The 15,306-nt window shown below is 45.9% G+C and overlaps 1 protein-coding gene across 1 annotated transcript in view; it reads left to right on the top strand.

Annotated features, from left to right (window-relative positions):
* Window positions 1-15,306, top strand: part of LOC147733250 (mucin-2-like) — a 596,915-nt gene that overhangs the window by 404,836 nt on the left and 176,773 nt on the right. Inside the window, exon 33 of the mRNA XM_086958940.1 lies at window positions 13,235-13,266. Within this exon, the coding sequence (XP_086815066.1) occupies window positions 13,235-13,266 (32 nt within the window). The remainder of the gene's footprint in view (window positions 1-13,234; window positions 13,267-15,306) is intronic.

Genomic DNA, 15,306 nt, shown 5'->3' with positions numbered 1-15,306 from the left:
ACACGAGTATATTCTTTGCTGAAATTTAATGGAGACTGCAACACTGTGAATTGAGCCACCAGCAGCACCAAAGTCATTGAAAGTAAAACGCCGACGCGTTTCGGGCTCCCGCCCTTCGTCACAGGCTAACTTTCAGCTGTTGAAGGGCGCTCATTACGTTAAAGTACCAACCCGGTATGGGCGTTGCCGCTCCTGCAGCCTCCTGGTACTCGTAGTCTTCCTCAAGTGAGTGCGCCCTTTGTTATTTCAACAAATGGATTCTTGCAGAAAAATAGTTCAAAAAGGCCCCAGTGGGTGGCTGTCTTGGTGGTACACAGCACGATGTTGGTTCAGCCAGTCCCCATTGCACTATCTCGTCCCTTCAGTGCGTGCACAATGGCATGTACCGGGTCCATAGCATCGGCAGGGCTCCCATCGCGGCTAGGCAAGCCGCTAAATGTAAACACATAAAGTTGCCTCAAACAGATGTAGCCCACACGAGTATATTCTTTGCTGAAATTTAATGGAGACTGCAACACTGTGAATTGAGCCGCCAGCAGCACCAAAGTCATTGAAAGTAAAACGCCGACGCGTTTCGGGCTCCCGCCCTTCGTCACAGGCTAACTTTCAGCTGTTGAAGGGCGCTCATTACGTTAAAGTACCAACCCGGTATGGGCGTTGCCGCTCCTGCAGCCTCCTGGTACTCGTAGTCTTCCTCAAGTGAGTGCGCCCTTTGTTATTTCAACAAATGGATTCTTGCAGAAAAATAGTTCAAAAAGGCCCCAGTGGGTGGCTGTCTTGGTGGTACACAGCACGATGTTGGTTCAGCCAGTCCCCATTGCACTATCTCGTCCCTTCAGTGCGTGCACAATGGCATGTACCGGGTCCATAGCATCGGCAGGGCTCCCATCGCGGCTAGGCAAGCCGCTAAATGTAAACACATAAAGTTGCCTCAAACAGATGTAGCCCACACGAGTATATTCTTTGCTGAAATTTAATGGAGACTGCAACACTGTGAATTGAGCCGCCAGCAGCACCAAAGTCATTGAAAGTAAAACGCCGACGCGTTTCGGGCTCCCGCCCTTCGTCACAGGCTAACTTTCAGCTGTTGAAGGGCGCTCATTACGTTAAAGTACCAACCCGGTATGGGCGTTGCCGCTCCTGCAGCCTCCTGGTACTCGTAGTCTTCCTCAAGTGAGTGCGCCCTTTGTTATTTCAACAAATGGATTCTTGCAGAAAAATAGTTCAAAAAGGCCCCAGTGGGTGGCTGTCTTGGTGGTACACAGCATGATGTTGGTTCAGCCAGTCCCCATTGCACTATCTCGTCCCTTCAGTGCGTGCACAATGGCATGTACCGGGTCCATAGCATCGGCAGGGCTCCCATCGCGGCTAGGCAAGCCGCTAAATGTAAACACATAAAGTTGCCTCAAACAGATGTAGCCCACACGAGTATATTCTTTGCTGAAATTTAATGGAGACTGCAACACTGTGAATTGAGCCGCCAGCAGCACCAAAGTCATTGAAAGTAAAACGCCGACGCGTTTCGGGCTCCCGCCCTTCGTCACAGGCTAACTTTCAGCTGTTGAAGGGCGCTCATTACGTTAAAGTACCAACCCGGTATGGGCGTTGCCGCTCCTGCAGCCTCCTGGTACTCGTAGTCTTCCTCAAGTGAGTGCGCCCTTTGTTATTTCAACAAATGGATTCTTGCAGAAAAATAGTTCAAAAAGGCCCCAGTGGGTGGCTGTCTTGGTGGTACACAGCACGATGTTGGTTCAGCCAGTCCCCATTGCACTATCTCGTCCCTTCAGTGCGTGCACAATGGCATGTACCGGGTCCATAGCATCGGCAGGGCTCCCATCGCGGCTAGGCAAGCCGCTAAATGTAAACACATAAAGTTGCCTCAAACAGATGTAGCCCACACGAGTATATTCTTTGCTGAAATTTAATGGAGACTGCAACACTGTGAATTGAGCCGCCAGCAGCACCAAAGTCATTGAAAGTAAAACGCCGACACGTTTCGGGCTCCCGCCCTTCGTCACAGGCTAACTTTCAGCTGTTGAAGGGCGCTCATTACGTTAAAGTGCCAACCCGGTATGGGCGTTGCCGCTCCTGCAGCCTCCTGGTACTCGTAGTCTTCCTCAAGTGAGTGCGCCCTTTGTTATTTCAACAAATGGATTCTTGCAGAAAAATAGTTCAAAAAGGCCCCAGTGGGTGGCTGTCTTGGTGGTACACAGCACGATGTTGGTTCAGCCAGTCCCCATTGCACTATCTCGTCCCTTCAGTGCGTGCACAATGGCATGTACCGGGTCCATAGCATCGGCAGGGCTCCCATCGCGGCTAGGCAAGCCGCTAAATGTAAACACATAAAGTTGCCTCAAACAGATGTAGCCCACACGAGTATATTCTTTGCTGAAATTTAATGGAGACTGCAACACTGTGAATTGAGCCACCAGCAGCACCAAAGTCATTGAAAGTAAAACGCCGACGCGTTTCGGGCTCCCGCCCTTCGTCACAGGCTAACTTTCAGCTGTTGAAGGGCGCTCATTACGTTAAAGTACCAACCCGGTATGGGCGTTGCCGCTCCTGCAGCCTCCTGGTACTCGTAGTCTTCCTCAAGTGAGTGCGCCCTTTGTTATTTCAACAAATGGATTCTTGCAGAAAAATAGTTCAAAAAGGCCCCAGTGGGTGGCTGTCTTGGTGGTACACAGCACGATGTTGGTTCAGCCAGTCCCCATTGCACTATCTCGTCCCTTCAGTGCGTGCACAATGGCATGTACCGGGTCCATAGCATCGGCAGGGCTCCCATCGCGGCTAGGCAAGCCGCTAAATGTAAACACATAAAGTTGCCTCAAACAGATGTAGCCCACACGAGTATATTCTTTGCTGAAATTTAATGGAGACTGCAACACTGTGAATTGAGCCGCCAGCAGCACCAAAGTCATTGAAAGTAAAACGCCGACGCGTTTCGGGCTCCCGCCCTTCGTCACAGGCTAACTTTCAGCTGTTGAAGGGCGCTCATTACGTTAAAGTACCAACCCGGTATGGGCGTTGCCGCTCCTGCAGCCTCCTGGTACTCGTAGTCTTCCTCAAGTGAGTGCGCCCTTTGTTATTTCAACAAATGGATTCTTGCAGAAAAATAGTTCAAAAAGGCCCCAGTGGGTGGCTGTCTTGGTGGTACACAGCACGATGTTGGTTCAGCCAGTCCCCATTGCACTATCTCGTCCCTTCAGTGCGTGCACAATGGCATGTACCGGGTCCATAGCATCGGCAGGGCTCCCATCGCGGCTAGGCAAGCCGCTAAATGTAAACACATAAAGTTGCCTCAAACAGATGTAGCCCACACGAGTATATTCTTTGCTGAAATTTAATGGAGACTGCAACACTGTGAATTGAGCCGCCAGCAGCACCAAAGTCATTGAAAGTAAAACGCCGACGCGTTTCGGGCTCCCGCCCTTCGTCACAGGCTAACTTTCAGCTGTTGAAGGGCGCTCATTACGTTAAAGTATCAACCCGGTATGGGCGTTGCCGCTCCTGCAGCCTCCTGGTACTCGTAGTCTTTCTCAAGTGAGTGCGCCCTTTGTTATTTCAACAAATGGATTCTTGCAGAAAAATAGTTCAAAAAGGCCCCAGTGGGTGGCTGTCTTGGTGGTACACAGCACGATGTTGGTTCAGCCAGTCCCCATTGCACTATCTCGTCCCTTCAGTGCGTGCACAATGGCATGTACCGGGTCCATGGCATCGGCAGGGCTCCCATCGCGGCTAGGCAAGCCGCTAAATGTAAACACATAAAGTTGCCTCAAACAGATGTAGCCCACACGAGTATATTCTTTGCTGAAATTTAATGGAGACTGCAACACTGTGAATTGAGCCGCCAGCAGCACCAAAGTCATTGAAAGTAAAACGCTGACGCGTTTCGGGCTCCCGCCCTTCGTCACAGGCTAACTTTCAGCTGTTGAAGGGCGCTCATTACGTTAAAGTACCAACCCGGTATGGGCGTTGCCGCTCCTGCAGCCTCCTGGTACTCGTAGTCTTCCTCAAGTGAGTGCGCCCTTTGTTATTTCAACAAATGGATTCTTGCAGAAAAATAGTTCAAAAAGGCCCCAGTGGGTGGCTGTCTTGGTGGTACACAGGAAGACTACGAGTACCAGGAGGCTGCAGGAGCGGCAACGCCCATACCGGGTTGGTACTTTAACGTAATGAGCGCCCTTCAACAGCTGAAAGTTAGCCTGTGACGAAGGGCGGGAGCCCGAAACGCGTCGGCGTTTTACTTTCAATGACTTTGGTGCTGCTGGCGGCTCAATTCACAGTGTTGCAGTCTCCATTAAATTTCAGCAAAGAATATACTCGTGTGGGCTACATCTGTTTGAGGCAACTTTATGTGTTTACATTTAGCGGCTTGCCTAGCCGCGATGGGAGCCCTGCCGATGCTATGGACCCGGTACATGCCATTGTGCACGCACTGAAGGGACGAGATAGTGCAATGGGGACTGGCTGAACCAACATCGTGCTGTGTACCACCAAGACAGCCACCCACTGGGGCCTTTTTGAACTATTTTTCTGCAAGAATCCATTTGTTGAAATAACAAAGGGCGCACTCACTTGAGGAAGACTACGAGTACCAGGAGGCTGCAGGAGCGGCAACGCCCATACCGGGTTGGTACTTTAACGTAATGAGCGCCCTTCAACAGCTGAAAGTTAGCCTGTGACGAAGGGCGGGAGCCCGAAACGCGTCGGCGTTTTACTTTCAATGACTTTGGTGCTGCTGGCGGCTCAATTCACAGTGTTGCAGTCTCCATTAAATTTCAGCAAAGAATATACTCGTGTGGGCTACATCTGTTTGAGGCAACTTTATGTGTTTACATTTAGCGGCTTGCCTAGCCGCGATGGGAGCCCTGCCGATGCTATGGACCCGGTACATGCCATTGTGCACGCACTGAAGGGACGAGATAGTGCAATGGGGACTGGCTGAACCAACATCGTGCTGTGTACCACCAAGACAGCCACCCACTGGGGCCTTTTTGAACTATTTTTCTGCAAGAATCCATTTGTTGAAATAACAAAGGGCGCACTCACTTGAGGAAGACTACGAGTACCAGGAGGCTGCAGGAGCGGCAACGCCCATACCGGGTTGGTACTTTAACGTAATGAGCGCCCTTCAACAGCTGAAAGTTAGCCTGTGACGAAGGGCGGGAGCCCGAAACGCGTCGGCGTTTTACTTTCAATGACTTTGGTGCTGCTGGCGGCTCAATTCACAGTGTTGCAGTCTCCATTAAATTTCAGCAAAGAATATACTCGTGTGGGCTACATCTGTTTGAGGCAACTTTATGTGTTTACATTTAGCGGCTTGCCTAGCCGCGATGGGAGCCCTGCCGATGCTATGGACCCGGTACATGCCATTGTGCACGCACTGAAGGGACGAGATAGTGCAATGGGGACTGGCTGAACCAACATCGTGCTGTGTACCACCAAGACAGCCACCCACTGGGGCCTTTTTGAACTATTTTTCTGCAAGAATCCATTTGTTGAAATAACAAAGGGCGCACTCACTTGAGGAAGACTACGAGTACCAGGAGGCTGCAGGAGCGGCAACGCCCATACCGGGTTGGTACTTTAACGTAATGAGCGCCCTTTAACAGCTGAAAGTTAGCCTGTGACGAAGGGCGGGAGCCCGAAACGCGTCGGCGTTTTACTTTCAATGACTTTGGTGCTGCTGGCGGCTCAATTCACAGTGTTGCAGTCTCCATTAAATTTCAGCAAAGAATATACTCGTGTGGGCTACATCTGTTTGAGGCAACTTTATGTGTTTACATTTAGCGGCTTGCCTAGCCGCGATGGGAGCCCTGCCGATGCTATGGACCCGGTACATGCCATTGTGCACGCACTGAAGGGACGAGATAGTGCAATGGGGACTGGCTGAACCAACATCGTGCTGTGTACCACCAAGACAGCCACCCACTGGGGCCTTTTTGAACTATTTTTCTGCAAGAATCCATTTGTTGAAATAACAAAGGGCGCACTCACTTGAGGAAGACTACGAGTACCAGGAGGCTGCAGGAGCGGCAACGCCCATACCGGGTTGGTACTTTAACGTAATGAGCGCCCTTCAACAGCTGAAAGTTAGCCTGTGACGAAGGGCGGGAGCCCGAAACGCGTCGGCGTTTTACTTGTAATGACTTTGGTGCTGCTGGCGGCTCAATTCACAGTGTTGCAGTCTCCATTAAATTTCAGCAAAGAATATACTCGTGTGGGCTACATCTGTTTGAGGCAACTTTATGTGTTTACATTTAGCGGCTTGCCTAGCCGCGATGGGAGCCCTGCCGATGCTATGGACCCGGTACATGCCATTGTGCACGCACTGAAGGGACGAGATAGTGCAATGGGGACTGGCTGAACCAACATCGTGCTGTGTACCACCAAGACAGCCACCCACTGGGGCCTTTTTGAACTATTTTTCTGCAAGAATCCATTTGTTGAAATAACAAAGGGCGCACTCACTTGAGGAAGACTACGAGTACCAGGAGGCTGCAGGAGCGGCAACGCCCATACCGGGTTGGTACTTTAACGTAATGAGCGCCCTTCAACAGCTGAAAGTTAGCCTGTGACGAAGGGCGGGAGCCCGAAACGCGTCGGCGTTTTACTTTCAATGACTTTGGTGCTGCTGGCGGCTCAATTCACAGTGTTGCAGTCTCCATTAAATTTCAGCAAAGAATATACTCGTGTGGGCTACATCTGTTTGAGGCAACTTTATGTGTTTACATTTAGCGGCTTGCCTAGCCGCGATGGGAGCCCTGCCGATGCTATGGACCCGGTACATGCCATTGTGCACGCACTGAAGGGACGAGATAGTGCAATGGGGACTGGCTGAACCAACATCGTGCTGTGTACCACCAAGACAGCCACCCACTGGGGCCTTTTTGAACTATTTTTCTGCAAGAATCCATTTGTTGAAATAACAAAGGGCGCACTCACTTGAGGAAGACTACGAGTACCAGGAGGCTGCAGGAGCGGCAACGCCCATACCGGGTTGGTACTTTAACGTAATGAGCGCCCTTCAACAGCTGAAAGTTAGCCTGTGACGAAGGGCGGGAGCCCGAAACGCGTCGGCGTTTTACTTTCAATGACTTTGGTGCTGCTGGCGGCTCAATTCACAGTGTTGCAGTCTCCATTAAATTTCAGCAAAGAATATACTCGTGTGGGCTACATCTGTTTGAGGCAACTTTATGTGTTTATATATATATATATATATATATATATATATATATATATATATATATATATATATATATATATGTATGTATATATATATATATACATGCGATACACCTCCCAGCCCTTCCTCTCGGTGAACTGAATGAAAACGGACCGCAAGGACAATTTCAAATGGCATTTCTTTATTCCTCACTCCTCTTATCCATGACACGTTTCGGGCATCCAGTACCCTTAATCACATAAGGAGACTGCAGTACGCCGTGTTTTTTATACATGCTGTGAATCCAACACCCACGTGATAATAAACAGTGAAGAAACACTCTTGTTCAAACTTATTTTGAAATAAATTGGCTGAAGTTAGTGGCAGTTCTCTTGTATTGAGCACATTTTGCGAGTCAAAATTGATCACATATATATTCCTAATGTTAAAATATACTTGTAAACTCGCATTTGTAATGGAGTGTGTTTAAATAAATATATTAAATAAATCAATTATTTAAAACTGAATAAATATGTATAAATAATTTAAAATACACACATTATCACACATCAATAAATATAGGTATAAATATAAAAAAATCGTGCAAGTTCTATCATTTCCATAAACATATTCCTGCATAAATGCATTTTAGCCTTCCTGTTCTGACTTTTTACTGTCAGCATAATACGTTGTTAATATTTTCTATGCAATATTTTAAGTTTTATTAACATCCGCCTAAATGCTCCCTTCGTCAGAATCATATAATCAGAATATATATACATTTCATTTCAATGCATACATTCTTCAATGAGCAATTTTTATATAAAGTTGCTTTATAATTATCTGTGCAAAAGTTGTGTGTTATTTATGGACTAAAGTGCCTAGTGCATACTATATAAATAAATAACCCAAAAGATAAAAAATATATAGTGAATTTTCTTATATAAAAATTGATATAAAGGTTGTTTTAAAAAAAGGAATAATTTATTGTGAATATATTTGACTTAATTTGAATTGTGTTATCTGTTAGGTGCATTTTACTTTGCAGTATAATGGTACATACAAACTTACTTGAACAAAAGATGAAAATTTATTTATATGAAAAAATGGTTGCTTTTTAACAACAGAATACTTTGAACTGAACTGAAATGACTGTCTCAAAGGCCGATTTGTTTTGCATTACAGTAGCAGAGCAGTAGTTTATATGTACCTTAAGCAAAATATAAGGGACTATTCTAGAATGCAGTCATTAGGTATTGATTGGACCTTACTGAGAAAATGCCATGCATGGTTTTTCTCAAATGAATGTTGCTCCAATTTGAGGTCGCGCCTACCTGACAGCTTTTACAGGTCTGTCAGTGAAAGCCTCTTCTCGACCATACCAAAACGTACAGTGGACTTAGGGCCCAAGAACTAGCTTAAGACAAAATCCTAAACTTACTACCATTTTGGTATTCACAGAAGGCACCTACTCATTTTGGTATTCACAGAAGGCACTTACTCACTGGTAAATAAGTGCCTTCTGTGAATACCAAAATGAGTAAGTGCACTTACTCATATTGGTATTCACAAAATGAGTAAGGCATAGATGCATCAAGCTAAACACCACTCGCAAAGGGGCAGATTCTCAGAATCTGCCCCTTTGCGACCGGTATTTTTGCATTTGGGATGCATCATCATGCAAAAATTGCAATTTAAGAAATCGTAAAATTGTGATTACTTAAATTGCTATTGCATTTAAGAGACATCTCAATTTTCTCAATTTGCGATTCTCTAATTGAGAATCGAAAATTTAGATTGTCTTCCCATTCATTCCTACGGGCCTCTAGGTCCATAGGAATGAATTGGGAGGTATTCCTTAATTGTGACTCGCAATTTGCGAGTCACAATTAAGGAATTTTAAGAAATTGCTATTTTTTAAGCGAGTTTTTCATGCAGAGCATTTTGCTATTCCTTATTAGCGAATCCTTATTTTTCGCTAATAAGGAATCGCAAAATGGATGCTTGATGAATCTATGGGTAAGTGCCTTCTGTGAATACCAAAATGGTTTAGGATTTTGTTTGAGTTTGAGTTTGAGTTTGAGTAGGGATTTGTAGAGCGCATAGCTACCCTCGGGCATCCCAGCGCTAACAAGACCTAGTATTCCAGAGGGGAGGGGGGGGGGGGGGGGGGGGGTAAGGAAGACGGGGTTTAAGGGAAAAGCCAGGTTTTTAATTGTTTCCGAAAGGAGAGGAGGTTGTGTTCTCTCCTCATGGCCACTGGGAGGGTGTTCCATAGTTTTGGTGCGTTGTAGGCAAACAAGCGGCCGCCGGATCTTGACTTTTTTATTCTTGGGATGCTGGCAAGGGCGAGAGAGTCAGATCTTAGGTTTTTGATGGACTGGTGGGGTTTCATCAGGGGTCTGAGGATTGGGGGGCCTTTGTCGTGCATTATCTTGTGGGAGATGCACAGAGTTTTGAAGGTAATTCGCTCCTTCACTGGAAGCTGGTTTCGCCGAGCATCTTGCTTTGGTTCCCGTTAGGATTCTGGCTGCCGCATTCTGAGCCAGCTGCAGTCTCTGAACGACTGATGCCGGGGCTCCCAGGTACAAGACGTTACCATAGTCTAACCTGGAGTTAACCAGCCCCTGCATCAGTAGCTTCCTAGACTGGAAGGGGATCAGGTGGAGGATCTTTCGGGACATGCGGATAAGGCCAAAGCAGGTCCCTGAGGTTTTTCTGGCCTGGGTTTTAAAATTAAGGTCCTGGTCGAGCCATAAGCCTAAACTTTTGACCTCGGTTTTTGGGGTTGGGTGAGTTCCAATGCAGGGTGGCCAGGAGAGGTTTGTTGGGAGTTCATTTGGATTACCCAGGAGAAGGATCTCCGATTTTTCTCCATTTAGTTTAAGTCGAGAGTCACACATCCATTGGGAGACGGTTTCTAGACACCTGGCAAGGTTTTCTAGGCTGGTGTTTGATTGGTTGATGGAAACCACCAGCTGTGTGTCGTCTGCGTACATTACTGTTTTGATGCCGAAGGGGGTGATAATGTCCTCAAGGGGGGACATATAAACGTTAAAAAGTGTGGGGCTCAGGGAGGAGCCCTGAGGAACCCCACACTGCATGGGCAGGGCCTTGGATGTGGAGGTGCCATCTGACACCTGGAAGGATCTTTCCTCCAGGAAGGATTTAATCCAGGCAAGGGCAGAGTCGGTGATTCCAACTAGACTTAACCGGTGGACACCGTGTTGAAGGCGGCGCTCTGGTCGAGGAGGATCACTGCCACTGATCCTCCTGCGTCTATGATGCTTCTCGCCTCTTCGACCACTGCCAGTAGGGCAGTGTCGGTACCTTGCCCCGGTCTGAAACTGGTCTGAGAGTCACGTAGTAGATGATTCGTCTCCAGAAAATTGGAAAGTTGCTGGTTTGCTATCCTTTCGGCCACTTTGCTGATCCCGGGGAGGAGCCAGATGGGTCTGAAGTTGGAGGGGTCCGTGGGATCTAGATGGGGTTTTTTCAGGAGAGCTTTGACGGTAGCTTTCTTCCAGTTGGCTGGAACGGTGCCCTCTTTAAAGGAGGCATTGATGAGGTTGGTGATGGGTGGGGCTACAGTGGGGGCTACCAGTTTTAACTTACTGATGGGAGCTGGGTCAGATGGAGAGCCACTTTTCACAGTTTGCAGGGTAGCTAAGAAAGTCTCCGTGGTGATCTGAGTAAAGGCTCTTAGGTGTGGAGCCTCTGGATGGAGGGGTGGTGAAATAGCAGAGTGAGGGGAAGTGGGGGTTGGGAGTGAGTTCAGGATTTTCTCGATTTTCGCGGAGAAAAATTCGGCCATCTGATTGCATCTGACGCCCTCTGGGTCCGGAGGGGGTAGGGGGTCTTGGATTTTAGTAAGGAGACGTACAATGCGATAGGTTTCCTTCTCAGAATTTGCTGCTGCTGCTATCTTTCCTTCAAAGAAGGTAGCCTGTGTTTTATTTTTATAGAATTCTTGTAGAGCTTGATGGCGGCTCTGTACTCATTTTTGCATTCCGTTGTCCAAGTTTTTCTCCATATGCACTCAAGTTTTTGCATATCTTTTTTTGGTTTCGTAGTTCCTGAGTGAACCATGGTGATTTAGCTGTTTTCTTGATGCTGGGGAGGTGTTTGAGTGGCAGGGTTGTTTCTAGGGATTGGTTGATCCACTCCTGTAGTTGGGCGTCTGCTTTAGAAGGATCTTGGTCGAGTACAGGTATAGAGGAGGATAGGGCTTGGGCCCAGGAGTTTATGTCCATGTTATTCCATGGGCGAGAGGGGTGTTGGGGCGGATGTCTGTCAGGGGCCTTAGTCGAGAGATGTAATTTGAAAGGGACCAAGAAGTGGTCTGACCAGGGAAGGGGGATGGGGGATTGAGTTGTTAGTCTCGGGAGGTTGGAAAATACGGGATCCAACAGATGTCCTTTGATATGAGTGGGTAGGTTGTTTAATAATTCGAGACTAAGGGAGCCCAAGTCTGCTTTAAGGTCCGCAGCTGGCTTGCTGGAGGAGTCATCGAAGTGGAGATTTAAATCTCCCAGGAGCGTAAAATTTGGGCATAGGCAAGCGAGGGAGGAGATAGAGTCGATAAGAGAGTCATTAAAGCGTCGTACCGGTCCCGGTGGGCGGTACACTAGCAAACCTGAGAGGGTGGTCGAGGGCGGCCGGTGGACGGAGAAGAAAACGGAGAAGAAAACATTTTGTCTTAAGTTAGTTTGTGAATCTGGCCCTTAGAGCCTGCCCATTACATACAATTTATTTTCTTTATTTCAGGATGGTTGGCATTTCTCTTCTGGTATTGGTCTCTACCCTGCAGCATAGACTCGTTCTCATCATTCTGACTGACTAACTTGAATCCTTTCATTTTAAGAAACAACTTCTTTCTTTTTCCTTCAGCACATAATTAGAGTGTGCGTGTTTTCGTTTTCTTTCCCTCTTGTGATAATTCCCATCTGCCCCTCCTCCTGCACTCAGTGTTGATTCCCACTCCTACTTGCTTGCCTGTAAAGGGTCAGCAACAGGTATAAGGCTCGTGCCTTGGTACACAAGGCTGTCATGTGACTGATAGAAGGGCAAGCGGCTGCACTCAACTGTAGTTTAAGGTAGAAGGTGTAATTAAAAGAACTAAAATTGAGATGTCTCTTCACCTTGAGGCCTATCACTCAGTTCTGAGTCATGTGGAATTTGAAATGTTGTTTTTAATCATCTATGCTTTTTAAGAAAAAAAATGCCTTACAAGCAAGCATTGGCAAAGTCAAAAGCTTGGCCATTCTTATTTTTATTCATAAAGTTTTGTATAGCGCAAACAAGACTCAAGGGGGTATCAGAGCCCTTCACATTAAGGGAAGGTAGGATACAGTGGTAGGAGAAAAAAACATTTGTTACATAAGTGTACATAGCATGCTAAAACTAGGATCCCTAGATGTACAACTATGTGGTAATCAATCAGAGAATCAAAATAGAGGGCAGTTTAGTAAACATTAGAGCTAAGTCCTTTTATGGCAGAAACTTGTTCATTACTATTTGTTTCACATCCTTTTTGAAAGAATAGGTGGATGAGATTCGACGGACTTCCGGCGGCATTAATGGAAGCCATTAGTCAGGCCAAGTTATGTTTGGGAAGACCACACAATGTGCAGCTACTGTAGTCAAGCCTAAGCAGAACAAGAGCTTGTAGTGTCAACTTAAAGTCTTCAGGAGGAAGGAATGGTTTGAGATTCTTTAGTGTTCTCATTTGATGTTTAGCTCCCTTGGTTGCATTGCTGATGTGATTCTGCATGGTCAGGTGCATGCCTAGAGTGACTCCAAGGGATTTAGCTGACTCAATGATGTGGGGAGAGCAGTTGAAGGCTGTAAGAGGTCCAGAGGTCGATCTTGGCAGTGTGATTAGGGGAAGCGATGAAGAGGAATTCCATTTTGGAGGTTTTGATCATGAGGTGGTTCTCAGTGAGCCAGTTTTCAATGTTTGAAATGAGTTGAGTGAGATGAAGTCTTCTGGGGTTGTGATTTTCAGATATAGTTGGACGTCATCCAATAGATATTCACATTAACACTGTTTTGTATGTTTTTCAGAGTGCACGGATTCTGATGGGCTGCCCCGACAGGTCAGTACAGCAAATAAATCAAACATAACTTTATTATATGTGCATCTTGCCTTCCATTCACACAGCAAGTAAAGTAAAATAACTTTTTTTCTGAGTGACCTGAAGAGTATACTAATATTCTTTACAGGTTGTCTTTATCTGGATTTTCTTCAATATAACCTCCACTCTCCGTTCGCCCAAGTAGAATGTTCTTCTTGTACAGTTCGCAGCCATCTCCGTTAAACAGTTTGTTCATCCCACCTACCATTTGCATGAACTCACACAACCCCCTCTAAGCTGTGTCTGGCCTCGTCCTTCATTTACAGCCTTCTTAGTTAAGAGGATGTGGTATATAAAAAGTGCATCAATGTCAGTGGTACTCTAAATAACGTGTATTGGACATCCCCCAATTTGGAGGATGTCCCACTCCGTCAACCTCCAAATACGACCTCAGCATGTGCTTGAAACTGCTCATTGTCATATTTAACCTCAAAGTAAATCAGCCAAGTTTAGATACTGTCATGATTCCACAGACACCGAATAGGGGATAGGTAAATAAAGTGCAATGCATGCAGCAGAGGCCACTGCTCTTCAAGTGGGCTCTAATCTTTCCCTCTATAACGTATGTCTGTCCTATGGGGAGGATGAGCTAAACACACATCCATTGCAGATTCCTGACATTGGTCCCTACATGGATGAGGAAGCCAAACTTGTATTCTGAGTGAGTAAGCAGTGAGCAGACACTTTGTATTCAAGCTACAGAGAGTAATCATTTTAAATTAACAGTCCAGAGAACATTCTGACTCTTACACTCCCCCAGACAACCAGCAGTGGGGCAGTAAAGCAAACCAGCAATCACATTATCATTCACTTGGAGACATTTGTTGCTCCAAAATGTCAAACAGTAAACAGAGCAAGAACCTCTGTCACCCTTCATCACCATACACAATGTTCTGTGATAGGAAACTCCATCTGTAAGTACAACTGAACTCAGTTAGCCATGGATCTGATGTATCTCTCTTTCATTGATCACCTGCCTATTCTTATCATTTGAAAAAAACATTATACTGTATTTGCATACTATACCATGAACTGCTTTCATTTAATAATTTTCACAATTTCATTACACTTATCATGAGCCGGCCTCAGACTCTTGGTTCTGCAGGGGTCAGGCTTACAGAAAAGCATCTAGAGTAAGTTAACATCTGGTCTCCCAAGTGATGTAACAAATTACAGCAGTGGCACAAACATACACAGGTCAGGAAGTTATGGAATACTGGCAAGTGGAAAATTGGATGGCCATTACACTTCAGGAACTGTTTGACATCCGCACCATGAAAGGCAGTACTTGTTAAAAATATTTCAATCAGAGGCGTCTGCTCTTGGCAGCAGGGGTTATTGGACTTCCTCCACTTCCATATCAGCTCACTCCAGTTTGACATTACCCCATGTTTTTAGGTCTGTGAACTTGTGAAACTTATTGTATTTAATATAACTCTTAAAAGGGCTTACATCCTTCCCTTGCTTTTCATTGGTTCCTGTGCTTAATACTTACTTGTCCTCCGTTTCTTTTGGCTGTAGTATACAATTTTCTGTTGTTCCTCGTGTGCTTCTCTTATCAGTTTCCTGTGGCCCAAGTACTGTTTTTTCATCTGCTTTGCTGGAGTTTCTTGTTTGTATGGTTTTTAGTAAGCTGCACTACCCTAATATTGCCTGCAAAAGAAATATTTACTTGCCATTTGAATTTTTCACTTTCAGTTTATTTGCCGCAATAGTAGCAATACAAACCACAAGCTTAAATTTGAAATATGCTCTAAATGAGAGAATGTGTCTTTATTTATATTGCTGGTCTGAGTTTACATTTATTTTGTAATTTTGCTTTATATACTCTCTTTTTCTTGCCACAATAGCGGTTCTGTTGTTTCTTTTGGCACATTACTAGCGTTATCACTCTCTCGCTTCTTTTATTCATTGCATCCCTATACATGTTTCCCTTATAGTGCACAGACAACTTGTTTCAATTCTTAATACGCTATAGAACAGCATTTGCACTTTCGTGTA

The sequence above is a fragment of the Lissotriton vulgaris genome, chromosome 2_1, assembly GCF_964263255.1.
Source record: "Lissotriton vulgaris chromosome 2_1, aLisVul1.2, whole genome shotgun sequence".
Taxonomy (NCBI): Eukaryota; Metazoa; Chordata; class Amphibia; order Caudata; family Salamandridae; genus Lissotriton; species Lissotriton vulgaris.
Note: the sequence above shows the minus strand (reverse complement) of the source record. Positions and strands in the feature narration are given on the sequence as shown.